We start from the raw sequence: 22,499 nt of genomic DNA, 5'->3' as shown, positions 1-22,499 counted from the left end.
GAATTTCTCACGCTCTTTGGGAGACATTTGATCACAACCGTACATTTCGGGGGCTGGATAAGCTCCTATATAATGTAGATTCTCCTCAGATGTGAAGAAGTGGGGGAAATAGCCTTTGACCGAGTTTTCAAAACCCAAGGCCTCTGGCATTTGAGCCAATCTCATGGGTAAGAAGCTTAAGCTGTCAATGTATCTCTGTTTGAAGGCGTGGTCAACAAAACATAAGATTTTACTCCCTTGAGCAATGACACTGGGCGCCACGCCTTGCTGTATCAAAGGGTTCAGAAGCAGATAGGAGTCATAGGCTCGCGCATTGTGAGCTATAAACGTGAAGTTTCTGTACTGGGCCTTTCTAAAATGTTTTAGAAAGAGTCGGGCGCAATCGGGCCCCTCGGCCGACCACTTTTCACCGGTGAAAGTCATGGTAGATACAAAAATAGGCAAGTGAACCCCTGATTGCTGATTTGTCTCAAAATCATAAAAAACATATTTCTCTGTATGTTCATCTTCAGCCAAGGGCTGAATGTAACACTCATGTGTTACTTCTTGAACAACTTCTGCGTCTCTGCTTTTCAAGGGCCCTTTACAGATTGGGCAATGTATGATTCCACAAACATGGGGTTTAGGGCTGTCTATTTTAAGGTTGTAATTGCAATGACATTTTGGACATTTCTTGTTAATGTCACAAATGCTTACAGATTTACAGGCCTTGGGGTGCCATGTTTCAGTTTTGTGTTTTTTGTAACAGTAGGCCGAACGACATGTGCGGTGACAATCCTCACAGGGTGTCAAGTTTAGCGGTTGCATAGGGCAATGTTTATCCAGACATACTGAACAGTTATAACGGCACGAGTGCCCCCCCTTGCGGGTGTAGCCGGTATGACAGGCTGGACAGACATATGGGGCGCCTAAAAATGCTGTGATGTTAGTTACGGCATAGTAATGCTCATTTTGCACATAAAAGTACATAGTCTTAGGGTGTGGCTCTTGTATATTTTGGAACTTCAAGAGAGCGTCATTAGCCCTGCTGTGGTACAAAACCACAATCTTGATATTCAGAAAGTTTTCAAATTTGCATATGTCTGAGAAAGCCACAGCCTCCTGTATACCTAAACCCACAGCCTTTTGTAGCTCTTGAGCTTTCTGTAACGCTTCGCGCTCTGTACATCCTGGGCTGAGTAAGTGGGCCAAACCTATGGCAAAGCATAGCTTATTACCATGATTGTGAACGATTATGAGGTAGGCCTTTTTATTGCTTATGATTTCGGACTGCATCAGGCTATCGAGTTTACGTCTCTGCCCGCCGCCCCCTTGTGGTGGCCGGACTAATTGTACTACAAGTTCGAGGGTCCTATCTGCTAGCACGTTTAAATTTGACTGAACAATGCGTTCTAGCAGGTTAACAAATTGTTCAAGATCTGCTTCACCCCTATTTAAAATAAGCGACACACGGCTCTGCAGACTGTCTCCAAAAATTTCCAACTGTAAGGTATCCCTTGGTTGGCTATAAGCTCTAACTCTATCTACCAGTTCATTCAAAGTGTCCATAAGCATTACGTAAAACACAGCATATTCCCGAATCTGACCCCCCCATGCGAAATTGAAAAACTGTCGAACCTCAATATTGTGGAATTTATTTCGATACAAAACATGTTCACTGCGATCAAGACCATCCCCATCCTGATTTGCTAGACAATTGTCCAACTGTTCAAAAACATCGTATTGGGTTTCAGACTCTTCAGACATGGGTGTTAAAGGCTGGCTTAGAGGTGTAGGTGGTGCAGAATTAAACCTAGGGCTTTCGTTCTGTACATTGTGATCAAGACCTTCCCGCTCCAGATTTGATAGACATTTGTTCAGCTGTTCAAAAACATCGTATTGGGTTTCCTCTTCGAACAAGGGTGTTAAAGGATGGCTTAGAGGTGTAGGGGGTGCAGAATTAAACCTTGGGCTCTCGTTCATCTGGGTAATTAAAGATATGATTGATTCGGGTATCTGTGATAACCTGTTTTCATCTGCAGACCCTGACTCATTCATACGTGTAATAATTTCAATGAGTTCGGAGGGAATCTGGGATAATAGGTTTTCATCTATAGCCCCTATGTCAATTAGCCCAGAATCATTCATATGGTTAATTATATCTTGGAGCTCTGTAGGGATTTCCGCTAAGAGGGTTTCAATTGTCTCGCTTAGGTCTATAGGGGGCGCCATTTCTCTACTTAAGGATGTGTGTGCTTGTGTTTTTTTTTTTTACATATGTGTTTTTTAACGGAGGTATTTGCTTGTTTTAACCCTACTGTTGTTTAACATGCGGGGAAGCTCTCTACGCCAGAATGACACATCCTGATTGTATTGATGTTCGAATAGAATACCCATACGACGTTGAAGTAAAGCCTTTCGTGATTTTAAACCCTGTGTAAAAGCCTTGAAAAGCACGGCTTGGTCTATTTCACAAGAGGCTGTTGCCCCACCAGAATTGGCCGCTTCAATAAGGTTGGCCACTTCACAGAACATCAAATCGTCTACCTCAGAAATGTCATTTAAAACTTTGAAATCATCAGGCTTCGCTGTTCTGGTGACTGGGGTCTTTGGCGCCTCTTCGGGATCTAGATGTGTAGCTTCTTGGATGTCTTTATAAGCCGGCGAGGAGTCTGCATTAAAAAATAATACATACAGAAAAATAGGTTATTAACCCTAAAATATGTTTGATAAAAATGTAAAATACATTTCAGATATAAGCCTATATATTAACAATACATTAATTAAATACCTCGGCTTTTTTGAAGAGGGCTGTTCTGAAGAAGCTCTGAGAACTCGGGAACATGTCTTTGGGCAACCCTAATTATAGCATCTGCCTGGTCTGTAGCTTGTGAGCCTGAAAGTAAAAAAAAAAAAACACCATTAGTCCATGTTTAAACATATTCAGGCATAAAAATAAAATATATATATAAATGATAATTGATTCATACCTTGTCCTTGTAACGCTGTCTCGTGAATACCCTCCCAGTAGTATTGTTCGGGTGAAGCGGACCTGTGGATCTGGGCCCTGATTGTCCGTTGGTGTTTAATAGGGGGCGTCCAACGGTCCTGGGTCAGGGGAGTTGACAGGCCGTTTAAAGTCTCTGTTTGCGGCTTGTGTGTAAATACATCCTGGGAGTAGGGCACAATTGTCTCGTAGGCATATCCTTCACAGAAACCGTGTAGACTCCCTATGGCACCCGTTCTAGGATGTATTTCAGCTGTAAACACATAAAATAACTTTTAATATAAGATGCCTACACTTTTTGTTTTTAAGGTATAAATATTCTTACGGAATTCTTGAATCTTACTTACTACAATTCAGGGTCGGCGTTGGGATGTAAACAATTTGTTCCGGAGACCCTACGGCCGGTTCGAGTTCAGTTATATCTCGGAGAATCTGAGTGAAGGTTTGAGAATCTAAAAAAACATTAGATAATATTAAAGCTCTAATCATTTTAGCTAATATTGACATTTTATACGTTAAGAATCCGGGCCCTAAGGCCTGTTTAATATTTCTATAACATACAACGTTTTCAAACAATTCCCAAGAACAAACAAATCTAATATATAGCATATGTAAATATTTATTTCAAGAACTAACCTTGAGAAATATCCATGAGGAGGGTTTTTACCAGATGATCTTTTTTAACGGGGTCCGTCCGATAACTATTCCTGGGGGAATGCTGTAGGGTAAATGCGCGAAAACGAAGCTAACAGGGGGACCTGTTTTGCTTAGCTTTTGTAGCCGTATGACTCGCGTGGTGTCGTATTTTTTCGCGCTAAAACCGCCTCAAAGTTATCTTTGAAGCCTAAGACATGTGGTTCAAACACCTGCCATTTGGTTCAAACATAGGGTATTGGGGGGGTGTCTAAACATTAGGTATCTTTTTGATATTCTAAAATCTCCGGGGGCTAGCATCTAGATGCTGGGGGTGGGGAGGTCTCGACATCGCTGGGCTGAATGACTTTTAGGCATCTGTTTTGCCAGATAGTGTAAACCTTGGTTTCAAACGACCCCCATGCATAGAGAGCCTTGAGCGCAGATGCAAGGGTATTTTTTTAACAAACACACCCGACCCTTTTTTCTCTGTTTTTGAAACACACACACACACACGCGCGCACATTGCGCAAGTTTTTTTCTCAGGGACCGACTGCGCTAAGAGTGAACAAACGCGAGAGTTCCTGACATGGTAAGATTCTGATTTTAAAACCATTTATTTCATTCAAAATATTTAGTACATACATTTTATAGCCTTACATTATTAAGGTATTTTACAATGCCGTTCTTACAGATCCAGGGATCTGATGCAACCACCCCCCATTGTCAGTGTCCAGTTGGTCATCAAAATGCCGGGATCTCTTGCCAGGCTCAGCAACACTTGGTAAGTTTTCACTCCAGGGGTAGATCCGACGTCTGGCCTTTTGGTCTTGACTCTGTCTCAAGGAAAGCCTCGCCCAGCGCTGTAACTGTTCACCATTTTGGAAGAGAATGTCCAGCTTATTCATAAGGGTTATGAAAATTGGATAATCCACCCATTTAAAACTAAACACAGGAATAAAAAAGTTTACATGTTTGCGTGCTCTGGAAGCTACAGGAGAATTGACAGACTTTGTAGCATTAGACTTATCATAAAGGTCACAGGCTAAAATTGTCACTTTGTTGTCAGGGCTATAGTCCATTGAAGCAATTCTTAGAGCCTTGAGATCACTGCGGCCGCAGACCTGTTCTTCCAAAGCATATCCTGGCACATTTGTACCACTCAGGACCTGTTCAATTTTACAAAGCGCCAGCCTGATGTTTAGCCATTCTCTCATCCCCAGAGCCGGGGGAAAACTCCCAGGTTTTGCCTGATAAAGGGGTTTGGGTCCACTGTCTGTGAATATCTTTACCGTAGAATCCTCCGGGTGGAATATGTAAGACATGTGGCCCTCACTCGTACCCAAAAATCCTTTAAAACATTCTGGAGCTTCACACAGAACTTTTTCAAGGCTTTGGTCACTGGGTTCATGACAAGCCGTGCATAACATCCCTAAAATTGGCATAGGTGTCATTTTTGTTTAATATTCAGGGGGGTTATCATGTACAGGCTTAAACAGGTATTGTTCAGCCGCTTTATAAGGGGCATTAACCACCCCCAAACCGTGAGAAACAGGTTGACCTGACACCTGGTCACTTACTCAACCCTACCCCCCTAACCACCACGATGTCCTGACCTGAAACCCAAATATTGACATGCAACCTTCTACATGACATAGGGTCATAAATCATTACATAGGGTCATAAATCAGGCTTGGGTCATAAATCATTACCGGTTGACCTGACAACTGGACCCTTACCCAAAGACCCCCACCTAACCATCAGGATGTCCTGACAGGCAGCCCCTTAGGTTCACATAGCGGTCACATAGGTTCACATAGGGTCATCCATCAAATTTTGACGTGTGACATCTACTTTAATCTCTCTCTGGTTTATATAGAACTATCTCTTGCTTTCCTATTGTTTTAGCTTGTATAATATACCAGTGCCTCATATTCTTATTACATAGAGGTTGTATAGTTTACCACAGTGTAAGAGATGCAATCAACGATGTTGGCTTTTTTCGCATTGATTCCACATCTCCTCTCAATGGCCCAGAAAGAAAGAGACTAGTGTTATATTACAGTAGCATTTGTAGGAAGTCTCCTGTGTTTGCTCTCTCTCTCTCTCTCTCTCTCTCTCTTTCTCTCTCGTAGGCACCTCCCCAGTAACCATTTATTATCCAAGACATTGACACATTAATCAGCAGTCTTGATTAGATGTATTTTCTCTGTGGTACGCAACACCACCTGCCACCAAGTCATTGCATCGTCAGTCTGTCTAGAGCCAAGTAGCTACAGGGAGATGAGGCTCAGTCAACTTAAATAAATAAAATGCTGTGGAGATGGACAGGGTCTAAAGAGACACAGATGCCATTTCAACGTCTTTTCCACTTTGGTTCAACGTAATTTAATTGAAATGATGTGGAAACAACGTTGATTTAACCAGTGTGTTCCCAGTGGGTTGTTTTGTGAAGACAGGGTACAGTACTTCACTATGGGGACATGGGACTGAAAATACTTCACTATGGGGACATTGTACTGTACAGACTTCACTACGGGGACATGGTACTGTAGAGTCTTCACTATGGGGACATGGTACTGTAGAGACTTCACTATTGGGACATGGAACTGTAGAGACTTCACTATTGGGACATGGAACTGTAGAGACTTCACTATGGGAACATGGAACTGTAGAGACTTCACTATGGGAACATGGAACTGTAGAGACTTCACTATTGGGACATGGAACTGTAGAAACTTGACTATGGGGACATGGTACTGTAGAGACTTCACTATGGGGACATGGAACTGTAGAAACTTGACTATGGGGACATGGTACTGTAGAGACTTGACTATGGGGACATGGTACTGTGGAGACTTCACTATGGAGACATGGTACTGTAAAGACTTCACTATGGAGACAGGTTGTCTTGTGGGGACAATGTACTGTAGAGACTCCACCATGGGGACATACTACTGTAGAGACTTCACTATGGGGACATGATGTCTTGTGGGGATATGGTACTGTAGAGACTTCACAATGGGGACATCATACTGTAGAGACTTCACTATGGGGACATGGAACTGTAGAGACTTCACTATGGGGACAGGTTGTCTTGTGGGGACATGGTACTGTAAAGACTTCACTATGGGGACATGGCACTCACAGGACAGATATGCTTTATGGGGACATGGCTTCCTTGGAATCCCCACTAGGGACTTGTCATCTCCTTCACAGGATTAAAGCTATGCATAGCCTACTTCACAGGGTTAAACCTCTGCATAGCCCTGCTTCATAGGGTTAAACCTCTGCATAGCCCTGCTTCATAGGGTTAAACCTCTGCATAGCCCTGCTTCATAGGGTTAAACCTCTGCATAGCCCTGCTTCATAGGGTTAAACCTCTGCATAGCCCTGCTTCATAGGGTTAAACCTCTGCATAGCCCTGCTTCATAGGGTTAAACCTCTGTATAGCCCTGCTTCATAGGGTTAAACCTCTGCATAGCCCTGCTTCATAGGGTTAAACCTCTGCATAGCCCTGCTTCATAGGGTTAAACCTCTGCATAGCCCTGCTTCATAGGGTTAAACCTCTGCATAGCCCTGCTTCATAGGGTTAAACCTCTGCATAGCCCTGCTTCATAGGGTTAAACCTCTGCATAGCCCTGCTTCATAGGGTTAAACCTCTGCATAGCCCTGCTTCATAGGGTGGAGTGGTGGCAGCTCACCCAGCTGTTACTTGAGTTATGACATCAGACATTACAGGACATCTACAGTCAATACTGCTTAGTTGTCTTAGATTCCAACTGCGGCCTGTTGGCAGCCTGTAGCCCCAGTGGGACTACAACAGTGGCCATAGGGCCCATTGAGCTGCATAAGGTTATTCAGTAGGGCTGTAGAGGGATGGCTGTATTGACCATAAAGCTATAGATCAGGGTTACCCCACTGTCGGCCTGTGGGTGGTTTATTAACCTTTTTTAAAATTATAATTGTTGGACATGCACTGCGTGCACAATTATTAGGCAAGTGAGTATTCTGTCTTATCTTTATTTCTATGCACATTTTCCAACTCCAAACCATATAAACCTGAATGCTTATTGGATTTAAACATTTTCTGATGATATGTATATGTGTAATGAGGGAGGGTGTGGCGAAAGTGAATAACACCTTATATCAAGGTGTGCATAATTACTAGGCAGCTTCATTATCTCAGGTAAAATGGGCCAAAAAAGAAATTTAACTGACACTGAAAAGTAAAAAATTGTAAAATGCCTTTCAGACGGATGCAACACTCTTGAAATAGCTAAACCATTGAGGCGTGACCACCTGACAATCAAACATTTTGTTGTGAATAGTTAACTCAAATCAAATCAAAGTGTATTTGTCACGTGAGCCGAATACAACAGGTGTAGACCTTACAATGAAATGCTTACTTACAGGCTCTAAACAATAGTGCAAAAAAGGTATTAGGTGAACAATAGGTAAGTAAAGAAATAAAACAACAGTAAAAAGACAGGCTATATACAGTAGCGAGGCTATAAAAGTAGCAAGGCTACATACAGACACCGGTTAGTCGGGCTGATTGAGGTAGTATGTGCATGTAGATATGGTTAAAGTGACTATGCATACATGATGAACAGAGAGTAGCAGTAGCGTAAAAGATGGGTTGGCGGGTGGTGGGTGGCGGGACACAATGCAGATAGCCCGGTTAGCCAATGTGCGGGAGCACTGGTTGGTAGGCCCAATTGAGGTAGTATGTACATGAATGTATAGTTAAAGGGACTATGCATATATGATAAACAGAGAGTAGCAGCAGCGTAAAAATAGGGGTTTGGGGGGTGGGGGGCACACAATGCAAATAGTCCGGGTAGCCATTTGATTACCTGTTCAGGAGTAATATGGCCTTGGGGTAAAAACTGTTGAGAAGCCTTTTTGTCCTAGACTTGGCAATCCGGTACCGCTTGCCATGCGGTAGTAGAGAGAACAGTTTATGACTGGGGTGGCTGGGGTCTTTGACAATTTTTAGGGCCTTCCTCTGACACCGCCTGGTGTAGAGGTCCTGGATGGCAGGCAGCTTAGCCCCAGTGATGTACTGGGCCGTACTAACTACCCTGTGTAGTGCCTTGCGGTCAGAGGCCGAGCAATTGCCGTAGCAGGCAGTGATGCAACCAGTCAGGATGCTCTCGATGTTGCAGCTGTAGAACCTTTTGAGGATCTCAGGACCCATGCCAAATCTTTTTAGTTTCCTGAGGGGGAATAGGCTTTGTCGTGCCCTCTTCACGGCTGTCTTGGTGTGTTTGGACCATTCTAGTTTGTTGTTGATGTGGACACCAAGGAACTTGAAGCTCTCAACCTGCTCCACTACAGCCCTGTCGATGAGAATGGGGGAGTGCTCAGTCCTCCTTTTCCTGTAGTCCACAATCATCTACTTAGTCTTGGTTACGTTGAGGGATAGGTTTTTATTCTGGCAAAACCCGGCCAGGTCTCTGACCTCCACCCTATAGGCTGTCTCGTCATTGTCGGTGATCAGGCCTACCACTGTTGTGTCGTCTGCAAAGTTAATGATGGTTTTGGAGTCGTGCCTGGCCATGCAGTTGTGGGTGAACAGGGAGTACAGAAGGGGACTGAGCACACACCCCTGTGGAGCTCCAGTGTTGAGGATCAGCGTGGCAGATGTGTTGCTACCTACCCTCACCAACTGGGGGCTGCGCGTCAGGAAGTCCAGGATCCAGTTGCAGAGGGAGGTGTTTAGTCCCAGGATCGTTAGCTTAGTGATGAGTTTTGAGGGTACTATGTTGTTGAGCTACGCTGAGCTGTAGTCAATGAATAGCATTCTCACATAAGTGTTCCTTTTGTCCAGGTGGGAAAGGGCAGTGTGGAGTGCAATAGAGATTGCATCATCTGTGGATCTGTTTGGGCAGTATGCAAATTGGAGTGGGTCTAGGGTTTCTGGGATAATGGTGTTGATGTGAGCCATTACCAACCTTTCAAAGCACTTCATGGCTACGGACGTGAGTGCTATGGGTCTGTAGTCATTTAGGCAGGTTGCCTTTCTTGGGCACAGGGACGATGGTGGTCTGCTTGAAACATGTTGGTATTACAGACTCAATCAGGGACATGTTGAAAATGTCAGTGAAGACACCTGCCAGTTGGTCAGCACATGCCGGAGCACATGTCCTGGTAATCTGTCTGGCCCCGCAGCCTTGTGTATGTTGACCTGTTTAAAGGTCTTACTCACGTCGGCTACGGAGAGCGTGATCACACAGTCGTCCAGAACAGCTGATGCTCTCATGCATGCCTCAGTGTTGCTTGCCTCGAAGCGAGCATAGAAGTGATTTAGCTCGTCTGATAGCCTCGTGTCACTGGGCAGCTCGCGGCTGTGCTTCCCTTTGTAGTCTGTAATAGTTTTCATGCCCTGCCACATAAGACGAGCGTCGGAGCCGGTGTAGTATGATTCAATCTTAGTCCTGTATTGACGCTTTGCCTGTTTGATCGTTCGTCGCAGGGCATAGCAGGATTACTTGTAAGCTTCCAGGTTAGAATCCCGCACCTTGAAAGCGGCTGCTCTACCCTTTAGCTCAGTGCAAATGTTGCCTGTAATCCATGGCTTCTGGTTGGGATATGTACGTACAGTCACTGTGGGGACGACGTCCTCGATGCACTTATCGATAAAGTCAGTGACTGATGTGGTTTACTCCTCAATGCCATCGGAAGAATCCCGGAACATGTTCCAGTCTGTGACTCCGGGCAAGTGCCTTGCTCAAGCGCACATCTTCAGATGTTTCACCTAGTCGGCTCGAACCAGTGACCTTTCAATTACTGGCCCTGTGCTCTTAACCCGCTAGGCTACCTGCAGACCCTGCCTGTTCCGTCCCCGTGACCATCCGCTCAAGAGAAATATCGGTCCGCGGCTGAATCTATATTGTATATTATGTAGAGAAGGAGATGTCTGGCAGCACATTGAGACTGGAGCCTCTGGTCGTGTTCTAGAGGGCTCTGCCCTCCCTCCTCCAGGCCTCCCACCCTCTCTATACCCAGCCCTCCCTCCCACCCTCCCTTTACCCAGCCCTCCCTCCCTCTACCCAGCCCTCCCTCCCCTCAGCCCTCCCACCCTACCTTTACCCAGCCCTCACTCCCTCTACCCAGCCCTCCCTCCCCTCAGCCCTCCCACCCTCCCTTTACCCAGCCCTCCCTCCCCCCAGCCCTCCCACACTCCCCTTTACCCAGCCCTCACTCCCTTCATCCAGCCCTCCCTCCCCCCAGTCCCCCCATCCTCCCTTTAGCCATCCCTCCCTCCCTCTACTCAGCCCTCCCTCCCCTCAGCCCTCCCACCTTCCCTTTACCCAGACCTCCACCCCCCTAGCCCTCCCACCCTCCCTTTAGCCATCCCTCCCTTCCTCCCCCCAGCCCTCCCACCCCATCCTCCACCCAGCCCTCTTTCCACCTAGCACCCACTCTGCTGGGGGGGATGTTTACCCTGGAAAACAGAGGGAGGGGAGAAAGGGAAGAGAAGAGGAGGAAAGAGAGGGAGGATGGATGTGATGTGTTGACAGCCAGGAGGTATCTACAGTGAAATGCCAAATGTTTTATTCCTGGCTGGACATTTTATTGATAGGCAGCATGAAATGTAATTACCTTCAACAAATCTCTGGGAAGCTGATTGGTTAACATGGAGATACAGGACTGTTGGATGTTTGTGTGTGTGTGTGTGTGTGTGTGTTTGGGTGACTCTTCATATCTCTGGGACTGCAGGCAGAGGCTGTGTGACGATCTATCATGTGACTGGAGAAAGAGAGAGAGAGAGAGAGAGAGAGAGAGATGAAGAGGGAGAGAAAGAGATGGCGCCAGTGGGAGAGGGAAGAGGGATAGATAGGGGGGAGAGAGAGAGACCTTGTGAGGCTGGAGAGAAGACAGTTCTCTGCTGACCTATCTGTTCAGGAGACTCCTGCTCTGTCTCTGTCTCTAGACAGTTTTACCTCTGGCTGGAAGAGGCCTGTTTCACACGGAAGATGGTGTGTGTTTATCTTAAAATCCCTGAGAAGAAACAGAGTGTAAATAATCTCTGTTATCATGCATCGCTCTACTTCACACCTCTTATGCCCACTGGCTCTGAATGGAAGCTCGCACACACACACACAGACACACAGACACACACACACACACACACAGACACACACACAGACACAGACACACACACACACACACACACACACACAGAGAGAGACTGGAAGGAAAAATAAAAATTCAGCAGTGAAATGAAAACAGGCTGGTCTTGATCAAACCAGATCTTCTTTTCTTGATGTGCACCCGGAGCCTGGTTTGGCTCCTATCATCTGTCATGTTCATGAATAAATATAGTGCAGTAATCTTTTATTTACCAAGAGTGAAAATTATTCTCTCTGCTCATAATGTGTGTGACAGCCAGGAGTGTTTTACATAATTCATCAGCAGTGTGCTCATTTCCTCAGTTCAGGGTAGTGGCAGTTATGAATCAGCTCATCTGCCGCATAGGGGCCAATGACAGAGCTCTGCCGTGGGCCTCTCTCTCCAACCAGAGCTCTGCCGTGGGCCTCTCTCTCCAACCAGAGCTCTGCCGTGGGCCTTTCTTTCCAACCCAGGGCTGAACCCCACTATTACCCTGTCTGATGCCCACCAAAGAGCTCCCTAGTGGGCCTCTCACCCAGCCCTGAGACAAGAGCTGAACCCCACTATTACCCTATCTGAGGCCCATCAGAGAGCTCCGTGGTGGGTCTCTCATTCAGTCCTGAGACCAGAGCTGAACCCCACTATTACCCTATCTGACGCCCATCAGAGAGCTCTGTGGTGGGCCTCGACCCAGCCCTGAGACTAGAGCTGAATCCCACTATGACCCTGTCTGAGGCCCATCAGAGAGCTCTGTGGTGGGCCTCTCACCCAGCACAGACCAGAGCTGCCACTTAGACTGGCATTCAGTAGACACTGTGTCCGTTGTACCTCCCTCCCTCCTCTATCTCTCCTCCTGCCATCATTTCACCTCTCCTCCGCCTCGCTAGGCAGGAGTCATCATCACCCAGGCAACAGGGTCCCTCATCACTTTCGACATGAATACCAGAAATGAGGTCATTAACAGGCAGGTGGGTGGGCAGACGCATGTGTGTATGAGTGCACCCAGCTGTAGTCTACATCAATACCTGTGAAATCTCCTGTGTTTCCTGGTCTTCTCTCTCTCTCTTTCTCTCTCTCTCTCGCTCTCTCTTTGACTACAGACAGGAAGATCAAAGGTCAGCCAATCAGTAGCAGAGAGGAGAGTCAGTAGAAGCTCATGTAGCTCTACTTTAAACATGTAGGATGTTTGTTTGTTCCTTTCAAATCAAATCAAATGTTATTTGTCACATGCGCTGAACAGGTTTAGGTAGACCTTACTGTGAAATGCTTACTTACAAGCCCTAAACCAACAATGAAGATCAAGAAATAGAGTTAATAAAATAAATAAACTAAAGTTTAAAAAAAACTATCACAAGGTAACACAAGAAATGTACATAACAATAACGAGGCTATACACAGGGGGTACTGGTACTGAGTGCGGGGGTACAGGTTAATCGAGGTAATTTGTAAAATGACTATGCATAGATAATAAACAGCGAGTAGCAGCAGTGTGAAAACAAAAAGGGGGGGTTCTAATGTAAGTAGTCTGGGTGGCCATTTGATTAGTTGAGTTGTTCAGCAGTCTTATGGCTTGGGGGTAGAAGCTGTTAAAGAACCTTTTGGTCCTAGACTCGGCGCTCCAGTACTGCTTGCCGTGTGGTAGCAGAGAGAACAGTCTATGACTTGGGTCTTTGACAATTTTTTGGGCCTTCCTCTGACACTAGTATATAGGTCCTGGATGTCAGGAAGCTTGGCCCCAGGGATGTACTGGGCCGTACGCACTACCCTCTGTAGTGCCTTATGGTCAGATGCTGAGCAGTTGCCATACCAGGCGGTAATGCAACCGGTCAGGATGCCCTCGATGGTGCAACTGTTGCAACTGCAACTTTTTGAGGATCTGGGGACCCATGACACATCTTTTCAGTCTCCTGAGGGGGAAAAGGTGTTGTCGTGCCCTCTTCACAACTGTCTTGGCGTGTTTGGACCATGATAGTTTGTTGGTGATGTGGACACCAAGGAACTTGAAATTCTCGACCCGCTCCACTTCAGTCCCATCAATGTTAATGGGGGCCTGTTCGGCCCTCCTTTTTCTATAGTCCACAATCAGCTCCTTTGTCTTGCTCACATTGAGAAAGAGGTTTTTGGCCTGGCACCACACTCCAGGTCTCTGATCTCCCTATAGGCTGTCTCATTGTTGATGGTGATCAGGCTACCACTGTTCTGTTAATGATGATGTTAGAGTCGTGCTTGGACACGCAGTCGTGGGTGAACAGGGAGTACAGGAAGGGACTAAGCACGCACCCCTGAGGGACCCCAGTGTTGAGGATCAGCGTGGCAGATGTGTTGTTGCCTACCCTTACCACCTTACCACCTGAGAGCGTGATCACACAGTCGTCCAGAACAGCTGGTGGTCTCATGCATGCTTCAGTGTTTCTTGCCTCAAAGTCAGCATAAAAGACATTTAGGTCGTCTGGCAGGCTCGCGTCACTGGGCAGGTCGTGGCTGGCTTTCCCTTTGTAGTCCATAATAGTTTTCGAGCCCTGCCATATCCGACGAGCATCAGAGCCGGTGTAGTACGATTCAATCTTAGTCCTGTATTGATGCTTTGCCTGTTTGATGGTTTGTCTGAGGGCATAGCAGGATGTCTTATAAGTGTCCGGATTAGTGTTCTGCTCCTTGAAAGCGGAAGCTCTAGCCTTTAGCTCGATGCAGATGTTGCCTGTAATCCATGGCTTCTGGTTGGGAAATGTACGTACTGTCACTGTGGGGACGACATCGTCGATGCACTTATTGATTAAGCTGGTGACTGAGGTGGTATACTCTTCAATGCCATTGGATAAATCCCGGAACATATTCCAGTCTGTGCTAGCAAAACAGTTCTGTAGCGTAGAATCTGCGTCATCTGACCACTTCTGTATTGAGCGAGTCACTGGTACTTCCTGCTTTAGTTTTTGCTTGTAAGCAGGAATCAGGAGGATAGAATTATGGTCAGATTTGTCAAACGGAGTGCGAGGGAGAGCTTTGTATGCGTCTCTGTGTGTGGAGTAAAGGTGTTCTAGATTAGATTTTTTTCTGGTTGCACATGTGACATGCTGGTAGAAATTAGGTAAAGCAGATTTAAGTTTCCCTGCATTAAAGTCCCTGGCCACTAGGAGCACCGCTTCTGGATGAGCATTTTCTTGTTTGCTTATGGCCTTATACAGCTCGTTGAGTGCGGTCTTAGTGCCAGCATCGGTTTGTGGTGGTAAATAGACGGCTACGAATAATATAGATGTGACCTCTCTTGGTAGATAGTGTGGTCTACAGCTTTTCATGAGGTATTTTACCTCAGGCGAGCAATACCTAGTGACTTCTTTAATATTAGACATCGCGCACCAGCAGTTTTTGACAAATAACGTAGCTGCTCTGTCCTGCCGAAAAACAGAGAAGCCAGCCAGCTCTATATAATCCGTGTCGTCATTCAGCCAAGTGTCGGTGAAACATAAGATATTACAGTTTTTAATGTCCCGTTGGTAGGATATTCTTAATCGTAGATCGTCCAGTTTGTTTTCTAATGATTGCAAGTTGGCCAATAATACCGAGGGTAGTGGTGGTTTACTCACTTGCCAACGAGTTCTCACAAGGCACCCAGACATCCGCCCCCTGTCTTTCTGTCTTTTTTTCACACGAATGACAGGGATGGGGGGCCTGGTAGCCCGGAAGCAGTATATCCTTTGCGTCAGACTCATTAAAGAAAAGATATTTGTCCTGTTCGAGGTGAGTAATCGCTGTTCTGATGTACAGAAACTCTTTTCAGTCATAAGAGACGGTAGCAGCAACATTATGTACTAAATAAGTTACAAAAAATTTGAAAAAACAAACAACATAGCAAAGTTGGTTAGGAGCCAGTAAAACGATAGCCATCCCCTCCTTTGCCATTGTCCATTCATCAGAGCATGGATTCAGTTATTTATAGACTGGTTGTGTGCCACCATTGTTGACAGAAACCTCCGCAAAGTGTTCATGGAGAAACACACAATGTCAAACGAAACATGAAAATGGCAACATGTGCTGAACTGGTGTGAGTGGAAATGTTGTTTTTATATGTGTGTGTTGTTGTGTGCTTCATCTAGATTTCGACCAGGGCCTTGGCATGATGACAGGCATCGCTCCCATGATGCCCGGCCTCGGCATGGTGCCCCCACCCCCCCTCCCCCCTGATCTGCCCATCATCAAGGAAATCATTCACTGCAAGAGCTGCACACTCTTCCCCCCCAACCCCAGTAAGTCTATTTACCTCTTACCCCAGTAAGTCTATTTACCTCTTACCCCAGGAAGTCTATTTACCTCTTACCCCAGGAAGTCTATTTACCTCTTACCCCAGGAAGTCTATTTACCTCTTACCCCAGGAAGTCTATTTACCTCTTACCCCAGGAAGTCTATTTACCTCTTACCCCAGGAAGTCTATTTACCTCTTACCCCAGTAAGTCTATTTACCTCTTACCCCAGGAAGTCTATTTACCTCTTACCCCAGGAAGTCTATTTACCTCTTACCCCAGGAAGTCTATTTACCTCTTACCCCAGGAAGTCTATTTACCTCTTACCCCAGGAAGTCTATTTACCTCTTACCCCAGGAAGTCTATTTACCTCTACTAGACGAGGAATATACTGTACCTGCCTAACCACTAAGCCGTTATATCCATTCTCTATGAGATCACTTACCCAGGAAGTACAACAACCTTATTGTTGCATTTAACACATTCTTAAGGCAGGAACACACCAATAGCATTTGTCGGTATGATCAGAGTACCGGTTGTAATTTGTGAACCGAGTGCAAAACAATTTTCCATGTGGAATAGTGATTTTTTTTGTTGTCAGTCAGACGTCCATGGTCTCTAAAAAACAGTGCGCTGAACAAACAGCCGACAACGGCAGATCAACATTTGGTGTGGTCCTATACTCTAAACATTTTATCTGACATGAAAAATATGACTGCACCCTTCCCCCGTCTATCTTCAATCAAATGTATTTATAAAGTGATGTACAGAAACCCAGCCTAAAACCCCAAACAGCAAGCAATGCAGATGTAGAAGCACAGTGGCTAGGAAAAACTCCCTAGAAAAGCCAGAACCTAGGAAGAAGCCTAGAGAGGAACCAGGCTCTGAGGGGTGGCCAGTCCTCTTCTGGCTGTGCCGGGTGGAGATTATAAAAGAACATGGCCAAGAGGTTCAAACGTTCATAGATGACCAGCATGGTCAGATAATAATAATCACAGTGGTTGTAGAGGGTGCATCAGGTCAGCACCTCAGGAGTAAATGTCAGTTGGCTTTTCATAGCAGATCATTCAGTTAGAGACAGCAGGTGCGGTAGAGAGAGAGTCCAAAACAGCAGGTCTGGGACAAGGTAGCACGTCCAGGGAACAGGTTCCATAGCCGCAGGCAGAGCAGTTGAAACTGGAGCAGCAGCATGACCAGGTGGACTGGGGAGCAAGGAGTCATCAGGCCTGGTAGTCCTGAGGCATGGTCCAAGGACTCAGGTCCTCCGATAGAAAGAGAGAGAGAAAGAGAGAAAAAGAGAGAGAGAGAATTAGAGGGAGCATACTTAAATTCACACAGGACACCGGATAAGAGAGGAGAAATACTCCAGATATAACAGACTGACCCTAGCCCCCCGACACATAAACTATTGCAGCATAAATACTGGAGGCTGAGATAGGAGGGGTCGGGAGACACTGTGGCCCTGTCCAACAATACCCCCGGACAGGGCCAAACAGGCAGGATAAAACCCCACCCACTTTCCAAAGCACAGGCACAACACCACTAGAGGGATATCTTCAACCACCAACCTACTACCCTGAGACAAGCTCGAGTATAGCCCATGAAGATCTCCCACGTGTGAACCCGAGGGGGGCGCCAACCCGGACAGGAAGATCACGTCAGTGACTCAACCCACTCAAGTGACGCACCCCTCCTAGGGATGGCATGGAAGAGCACCAGTGAGCCAGTGACTCAGCCCCCGTAATATGGTTAGAGGCAGAGCATTCCAGTGGAGATAGGGGAACCATCCAGGCAGAGACAGCAAGGGACAGCAAGAGGGTCCAGATTGTCTAGCCGAGCTGATTTGTAGGGGTCCAGATTTTGCAGCTCTTTCAGAACATCAGCTATCTGGATTTGTGTGAAGGAGAAATGGGGGAGGCTTGGCCAAGTTGCTGTGGGGGATGCAGATCTGTTAACCAGGGTAGGGGTAGCCAGGTGGAAAGCATGGCTAGCCGTAGAAAAATGCTTCTTGAAATTCTTGATTATCGTAGATTTATCGGTGGTGACAGCGTTTCCTAGCCTCAGTGCAGTGGGCAGCTGGGAGGAGGTGTTCTTATCTCCATGGACTTTACGGTGTCCCAAAACCTTTTAGAATTTGTACTACAGGATGCAAATTTCTGTTTGAAAAAGCTAGCCTTTGCTTTCCTAACTGACTGTGTATATTGGTTCTTAACCTCACTAGGGTACGATGAGAGATGAGAGAGGTTTCGTCTCTGGAGGCACCAGTTAACCTCTCTGGGGTATGTGGGACGGTAGCAGCAAGTGAAACTGCAGGGCGCCAAATTCAAAAACAACAGAAATCCCATAATTAAAATTCCTCAAACATACAAGTATTTTACACAATTTTAAAGATAAACTTGTTGTAAATCCATCCTCAGTGTCCGATTTCAAAAAGGCTTTACGACGAAAGCAAACCAAACGATTATGTTAGGTCAGAGCCAAGTCACAGAAAAACACAGCCATTTTTCCAGCCAAAGAGAGGAGTCACAAAAAGCAGAAATATAGATCAAAATAATCACTAACCTTTCATGATCTTCATCAGATGACACTCATAGGACTTCATGTTACACAATACCTGTATGTTTTGTTCGGCAAAGTTCATATTTATATCCAAAAATCTGAGTTTTCATTGGCGCGTTATGTTCAGTAGTTCCAAAACATCCGGTGATTTTGCAGAGAGCCACATAAATTTACAGAAATAGTCATCATAAATGTTGATGAAAATACAAGTGCTATACATGGAATTTTAGATCCACTTCTCCTTAATGCAACCGCTGTGTCAGATTTCAAAAAAACTTAACGGAAAAAGCAAACCATGCAATAATCTGAGTACGGCGCTCAGACGATAAATCAAGCCAAAAAGATATCCGCCATGTTGGAGTCAACAGAAGTCAGAAATAGCATTATAAATATTCACTTACCTTTGATGATCTTCATCAGGAATCCCAGTTCCACAATAAATGTTTGTTTTGTTCGATAATGTCCATCATTTATGTCCAAATTACTCCTTGTTGTTCGCGCGTTCAGTACACAATCTAAACTCACGACGCGCGGGCAAGTCCAGCGGAAAGTACGGACGAAAAGTTCAATAAGTTCCGTTACAGTCTGTAGAAACATGTCAAACGACGTATAGAATCAATCTTTAGGATGTTTTTAACATAAATCTTCAATAATGTTCCAACCGGAGAATTCCTTTGTCTTCAGAAATGCGATGGAACGCAGCTAACTCTCACATGAACACGCATGGTCAATGCATGGTCAGCTCGTGGCACTCTGGGAGAGACCTTACTCAATCTCCTCTCATTCGCCCACACTTCACAGTAGAAGCATCAAACAAGGTTCTAAAGACTGTTGACATATAGTGGAAGCCTTAGGAAGTGCAACATGACCCCATTTCCACTGTATCTTGGATAAGCAAAGAGTTGAAAACCTACAAACCTCAGATTTCCCACTTCCTGGTTGGATTTCTTCTCAGGTTTTGCCTGCCATATGAGTTATGTTATACTCACAGACATCATTCAAACAGTTTTAGAAACTTCAGAGTGTTTTCTATCCAAATATACTAATAATATGCATATCCTAGGATCTGGGCCTGAGTAGCAGGCAGTTTACTCTGGGCATGCTTTTCATCCGGACGTGAAAATACTGCCCCCTACCCCAAAGAAGTTAAGCCAGGTGAGGTCTCCGCATGTGTGTGGGGTGGGACAAAAGAGCTATCTAAGGCATTTTAAGCGGGACTGAGGGCTCTACAGTGAAATAAAACAATAAGAACTAGCCAAGACAGCAGTAGACAAGGCATATTGACATTAGAGAGAGGCAAAAAGCAATCACAGGTGTTGATCAGGAGAGCTAAGACAACAACGGGTAAATGGCGATGAATGGATAGAGCGGGTCAGTTAGGTACATACAGGACCTGAGTTCGAGGCTGGGGCCGACAGGTAAACAAAATGAGGTACCATGTTATTGAAACTGTCCAGGGTGCATCAGCTGTGTAGCCGAGTGATCATAGGGTCAAAAGAGCAGCAATAGGTGAGTCAGGGTACCATTCGGTAGCCACTACTACGCTAGGCGAGCATGGGACACAGCATTCAGAAAAGCTAGCGGGCCGGGGATAGTAGATGGTTCTTCGGCAACATCGTAACAGAATAGCCTGTTGAGACCCATCGGGCGATCACGTCGGCAGTCCTGTCATGACGTACCGGCGGGGCTCCGTGTCAACAATAAAGGGTTGAGGCCAATTGGCATAGGAGGTATTGTAACCTTAGAATTAGTTGGTATATGGGCCTAGCTCGAGGCTAGCTCAAGGCTAGCTGGTGCTTGCTTGGGGACAGAGGCGTTAGCTAACAGTAGCCACTTGTTTGCAGCTAGCTAGCTGCGATGATCCGGTGTAATGATCCAGAGCAGCAGGAATCCGGTGATATGACAGAGAGAAGCAGTCCGATATGCTCTGGGTTGATATTGAGCTGTGCAGACTGGCAGGTGTTGTCCGAGCTAAGGCTGGCTGATGACAGGGAAAAATGTGAAGGCCGGTAGCCGTGGCTAACAAAGACTAGTAGCTAGTTAGCTGGCTAGCTCCTGATGGAAGTTCCAGTTATAAGGAATAAAAATAGCCGATCCGTACCACATTGGGTGAGGCGGGTTACAGGAAAGTATATTTAGTTCGTAGATAGAATGTGAGACTAAGATATATATATGAAAAAGACTGGCTATTTACACGGGATAAGACACGGGAACAAGACAAAAACAAATACACATGTCCTACTGCAACGCCATCTTGGATTTTTAGTAATGCTTTAAGTAATGCTTTGTAGGTTAGCAGTAAAACCTTGAAATCAGCCCTAGCCTTAACAGGAAGCCAGTGTAGAGAGGCTAGCACTGGAGTAATTTGATCACATTTTGGGGTTCTAGTCAAGATTCTAGCAGCTGTGTTTAGCACTAACTGATGTCTATTTAGTGCTTTATCCGGTAGACGGAAAGTAGAGCATTGCAGTAGTCTAATCTAGAAGTGACAAAAGCATGGATACATTTTTCTACATCATTTTTGGACAGAAAGTTTCAGATTTTTGCAATGTTAAGAAGATGGAAAAAAGCTGTCCTTGAAATATTCTTGATATGTTCGTCAAAAGAGAGATCAGGGTACAGAGTAACACCGAGGTCCTTCACAGTTTTATTTGTGATGACTATACAGCCATCATGATTAATTGTCAGATCCAACAGAAGATCTCTTTGTTTCTTGGGACCTACAACTAGCATCTCTGTTTTGTACAAGTTTAAAAGTAAAAACAAAATCCTCTGTATGTCTGAAACACAGGCTTCCAGGGAGGGCAATTTTGGGGCTTCACCATGTTTCATCGAAATGTACAGCTGTGTATTGTCCCCATAGCAGTGAAAGTTAACATTATGTTTCCAAATGACATCACCAAGAGGTAAAATATATAGTGAAAACAATAGTGGTCTTTAAACGGAACCTTGAGGAACACCGAAATGTACAGTTGATTTGTCAGAAGACAAACCATCAACAGAGACAAACTGATATCTTTCCGACAGATAAGATCTAAACCAGGCCAGAACTTGTCCGTGTAGACCAATTTGGGTTTCCAATCTCTCCAAAAGAATGTGGTGATCGACGGAATCAAAAGCAGCACTAAGGTCTAGGAGCACGAGGAGAGATGCAGAGCCTTGGTCTGACGCCATTAAAAGGTAATTTACTATCTTCACTGGTGCAGTCTCAGTGCTACCTCCTCTATTACCTGAGTGCTGACTATGACTGAAACCAGCTCAGGGTTCATCTCTCTCCTCACAGTTCATTTATGCAGCCATAAGCCTTCTCTTCCTCTCTCCTGCATTGTAAATGCCAATATGGACGCCAGTGGTCTGGTCTAAAATGCAAGGGAATGAAAAGGTGTCAAGGTCTCTCTGTAACTGATCTGGCCCAGGGAAGTTCTGCAGGGCCTTATCGTCTCCACATTACAATTCTGACAGCATATAAACTCTCCAGCCTAGCAGTAGGTGTTATGGGTACACACACATTCTAAACAGACACACATGCACACGCACACACACACATGCACACATGCACACATGCACGCCCACCCACCCACCCACCCAAACACACACAGACACACCTCGCAGACACACATGGATAGCACCAGACAGCTAAAAAGCCGCTCAGGAATGGATTGTTTGACACTGTTGCTTGTGTGAGACTCATACAAGAGGGAGACACTGATCTACGTTCACATCTCCTCAGAGAGAAAGAAAGAGCGGGAGAGGGAGAGGGAGGGGAGGGAAGGGGGAATAGAGAAAGAGGTGGAGAGGGAGAGAGAGAAGTGGGAGAAAGAGATAAAGAGGGGGAGAGATAGAGAGAGAGATGGGGGAGGGAGGGAGACAGGGCAAGGGGGAAAAGAGAGGGAGATGGAGGGAGAGAGAAAGCGAGAGAGGTATAGAGAGAGAGTGGGAGAGAAACAGTGAGGGGTAAGAGAGAG

At 45.6% G+C, this 22,499-nt stretch overlaps 2 protein-coding genes across 2 annotated transcripts in view; one reads left to right on the top strand and one right to left on the bottom strand.

The window, feature by feature from the left end:
• The window catches only part of LOC120046947 (ecto-NOX disulfide-thiol exchanger 2-like), a 225,249-nt gene that overhangs the window by 25,685 nt on the left and 177,065 nt on the right, over positions 1–22,499 (top strand). Inside the window, exons 3-4 of the mRNA XM_038992497.1 lie at positions 6,047–6,056; positions 15,832–15,981. Of these exons, the coding sequence (XP_038848425.1) occupies positions 6,047–6,056; positions 15,832–15,981 (160 nt within the window). The remainder of the gene's footprint in view (positions 1–6,046; positions 6,057–15,831; positions 15,982–22,499) is intronic.
• LOC120047986 lies at positions 1,731–3,626 on the bottom strand. The gene is made up of 4 exons (XM_038993631.1): positions 3,334–3,626; positions 2,970–3,239; positions 2,771–2,875; positions 1,731–2,651 (listed from the first exon to the last, which is right to left on the bottom strand). The coding sequence occupies exons 1-4, from the start codon at positions 3,593–3,595 to the stop codon at positions 2,266–2,268; spliced, it is 1,023 nt and encodes a 340-aa protein (XP_038849559.1). The 5' UTR covers positions 3,596–3,626; the 3' UTR covers positions 1,731–2,265.

This window comes from Salvelinus namaycush, chromosome 5, assembly GCF_016432855.1.
Source record: "Salvelinus namaycush isolate Seneca chromosome 5, SaNama_1.0, whole genome shotgun sequence".
Classification (NCBI taxonomy): Eukaryota; Metazoa; Chordata; class Actinopteri; order Salmoniformes; family Salmonidae; genus Salvelinus; species Salvelinus namaycush.
This window is presented reverse-complemented; position numbering and strand designations above follow the sequence as displayed.